Source organism: Oryzias melastigma, linkage group LG19, assembly GCF_002922805.2.
Source record: "Oryzias melastigma strain HK-1 linkage group LG19, ASM292280v2, whole genome shotgun sequence".
In the NCBI taxonomy this organism is placed as follows: domain Eukaryota; kingdom Metazoa; phylum Chordata; class Actinopteri; order Beloniformes; family Adrianichthyidae; genus Oryzias; species Oryzias melastigma.
Window position 1 is genome coordinate 2,451,515 of NC_050530.1, and position 2,717 is coordinate 2,454,231.

Below are 2,717 nucleotides of genomic sequence, written 5' to 3' on the forward strand. Positions count from 1 at the left end.
ATTTTTTTAAACAGATATTATCTGGTGTTCGCCAGATAGTATATGGTGCTCTCCAAATAGTATCTGGCGCACACCAGATAGTAACCAGATTTTTTAAACAGATAGTGCACACCAAATAGCAACCACAAAAAAAAAGTAGAAAAAAAAACGACAGTAACCAGAATTTTTTTTAAACAGATATTATCTGGTGTCTAGTTTCTGGTGCTTTCCAGATAGTAACCAGAAAAAAAATAGATAGTAACTGGTGTTCTCCAGATAGTAACTGGTGCACACCAGATAGTAACCAGAATTTTGTTTTTAAAAAGCCTGAAAAAAGGGGAAAAAAAACATATTAACTGGTGCATTGCTTAGCGTTGTTGTTGTTTTTTTCTAGTTCTTTAAAGAAAATTGTGAAAAATTGTCCTGATACAGTGTTTGGACATATCACGATACATATTGTGTGGTGTGTATCGCAATACATATTGTACATCCAGACTCTTGTCAGTACACACCTTTAGTAAAAATTACAAATTTAATTATGTTTTTTTAAACTATACGTTTAGTTTTTTTAAAATCTGCTATAAAGTAAAAAAAAAAAATACATGCTTGCCAGAGCTTATTCACTAAAACCAGAATCCCGATTAAATGTGAGAACTCTTTAAGCTCGCCAAAACACCTGCATAGAGGGAGGAGGGGGGGGGAGGAGGCCGGCTGTTTAATACACCAGTGATTGGATGAACCGCACAGTGACAGAAAGTGATAGAAGCCCGGCACAGCAGCAGTGTGCGGCGGATAGAAACAGTAAAGGTTAATAAGACAGGTGAGGAACTCGAGAAGGAGGCTGCCGTGGCTGCAGGAGAATTTGATCCCCGGACACGCTGGAAACTCAAGCATCCTCCTGCGCATCCTGCCCTCCGTATATAAGAAAACAGTCGGCAAGCCACCAAGCTGCTTTGATCTGCTGCTTTGGACCTTGAAGGGAGAGGAGCCCACAGCGGTGAGTCCCACACCTGCAGACCAGGTATCCCTCAGATGCAAAGTTTATCTACTTCGTGATGTTTCATTAAATTGAATTTTCAATTAATCTTTTTGCTAAAAGTAACCTAGAGGATGTTTTCTTTTCCGTGCAAGTTTTTACCTTCCTTCTTCAATCCCCCAAACATTTAGTTTTAATCAGTCCCTAAATGCCAATTATTTTTCACAACCTCACCAATGAGAATAAAAAGCCTCAATGATTAACAAGCTGCCAGGGGACACTTGATAAGAAAGAGTCAGCATAAAGTCTACCAAAATGAAATCCCAATTACTGAATGAAAGTATCTGAAACTTTAATCTTTTGAATTTAAGCACTTGATTTGGAAAAGTCAAATAAAAGCATCCATTTAAGTTCTTCTTTTACTTTGCAGGACCAACATGTCTCTTACCTCCATTCTTTCTGCTGAAGCCATTGAAAATGCTGTCAAGGACTGTCAAGGTAGCATTCATTCTGCAGTAAAAATGTTTTTTCTGGGATTTTTTTTACATAACCAAATTATGTGGAGTGCATTACAAATTTATTCATGTTTTCAGCTTATTTGCCCAACTCATAAAATTCACACCTTGATTATGATAAAAAGCACAATAATCCACATCTGATAAGCCGGCCGGCTGGTAATCTGCTGTTATAATATCCTCTGCAGCTGCATTGTTTGAACACTAATTCCCATTTACACTCTCCATCCTCATCGTTCCAGCTCCCGACTCCTTCTCCTTCAAGAAGTTCTCCCAGCTGTGCGGCCTGTCCTCCAAGACGCCCCAGGAGATCAGAGATGTCTTCCAGATCCTCGACGAAGACAACAGCGGCTACATAGAAGAGTCCGAGCTCAAGTGCGTGAAGAAATGTCCTTTTGTTACTTTAAAATGTGAATCTGTATTTCTAGGTTACGTCCCTTAATCCATCCCGGTATTTGTGTTACATAAATCTTTTTGTGTGATGAGAGCTGCGGGTTAACTTTAAGGCATTGCTGTGTTGTTTTTTTTATTTTGGTGTGTCCAGGTTCTTCCTGCAGAGGTTTTTCCCCGGGGCGCGGACCCTGACCGAAGCAGAAACCAAGAGTTTCATCTCAGCAGCTGATGATAACAGTGATGGCAGAATTGGAGTAGACGGTGAGTGTCTGGTTTCTGAAAAACCCTGACCGAAGCAAAAATCTGCCCAAAGTAAAAAAAACAAAAACATCCTGAAGAAAATTTGAGCTGATGCTATTTAAAGCTTTGTCATTTTGCTTTCTGAAACACAGAAAACCACAAAGAGGAGCGGCAATGACAGATCAGAGCACTTTTAGAAGTCACTTTCTCCATATTTACACCTTTTTTAAATCCATGCTAATCCAATCATGGCATCAAAATGGAGAAAATGTACTTTTAACAAGTTTTAAATCAATATTTTTCAGCAGAAATCTCAAACCTTGTGAGCCCTTAACGCTCACATCTTAAAGTTAGGGAGTTAAGGCCCGGGGGCCGGATCCGGCCCTCTGGGTAATTCTATCCGGCCCTCCAGATCATTTTATTTTATAGTTTTTAATGGCTCGATGTTATCTTGGGCTCATTTCTAACATCTATTTTGACAAAATATATTTTTATGGAGAGTAAAATATTGAATTATTAAAAAATCTAGTTATTTAAAGTTTAAGTTGATTTATTCTGGAATAATATTCCTGCCTTTTTATTATTCACAATTATGTTAAAAAGTTACAGTTTTA

General features: G+C 38.4%; 1 protein-coding gene across 2 annotated transcripts in view; it reads left to right on the forward strand.

Annotated features, from left to right (window-relative positions):
- The first annotated feature begins 429 nt into the window (after positions 1 to 429).
- pvalb9 (parvalbumin 9) overlaps positions 430 to 2,717 on the forward strand; it is a 4,912-nt gene continuing 2,624 nt past the window's right edge. Inside the window, exons 1-4 of one of the 2 annotated variants that reach the window (XM_024285146.2) lie at positions 430 to 1,000; positions 1,386 to 1,453; positions 1,713 to 1,845; positions 2,015 to 2,124. In XM_024285146.2, the coding sequence (XP_024140914.1) occupies positions 1,393 to 1,453; positions 1,713 to 1,845; positions 2,015 to 2,124 (304 nt within the window). In that variant the 5' untranslated portion in view covers positions 430 to 1,000; positions 1,386 to 1,392. The remainder of the gene's footprint in view (positions 1,001 to 1,385; positions 1,454 to 1,712; positions 1,846 to 2,014; positions 2,125 to 2,717) is intronic. The other variant, XM_024285145.2, reaches the window with a different exon arrangement.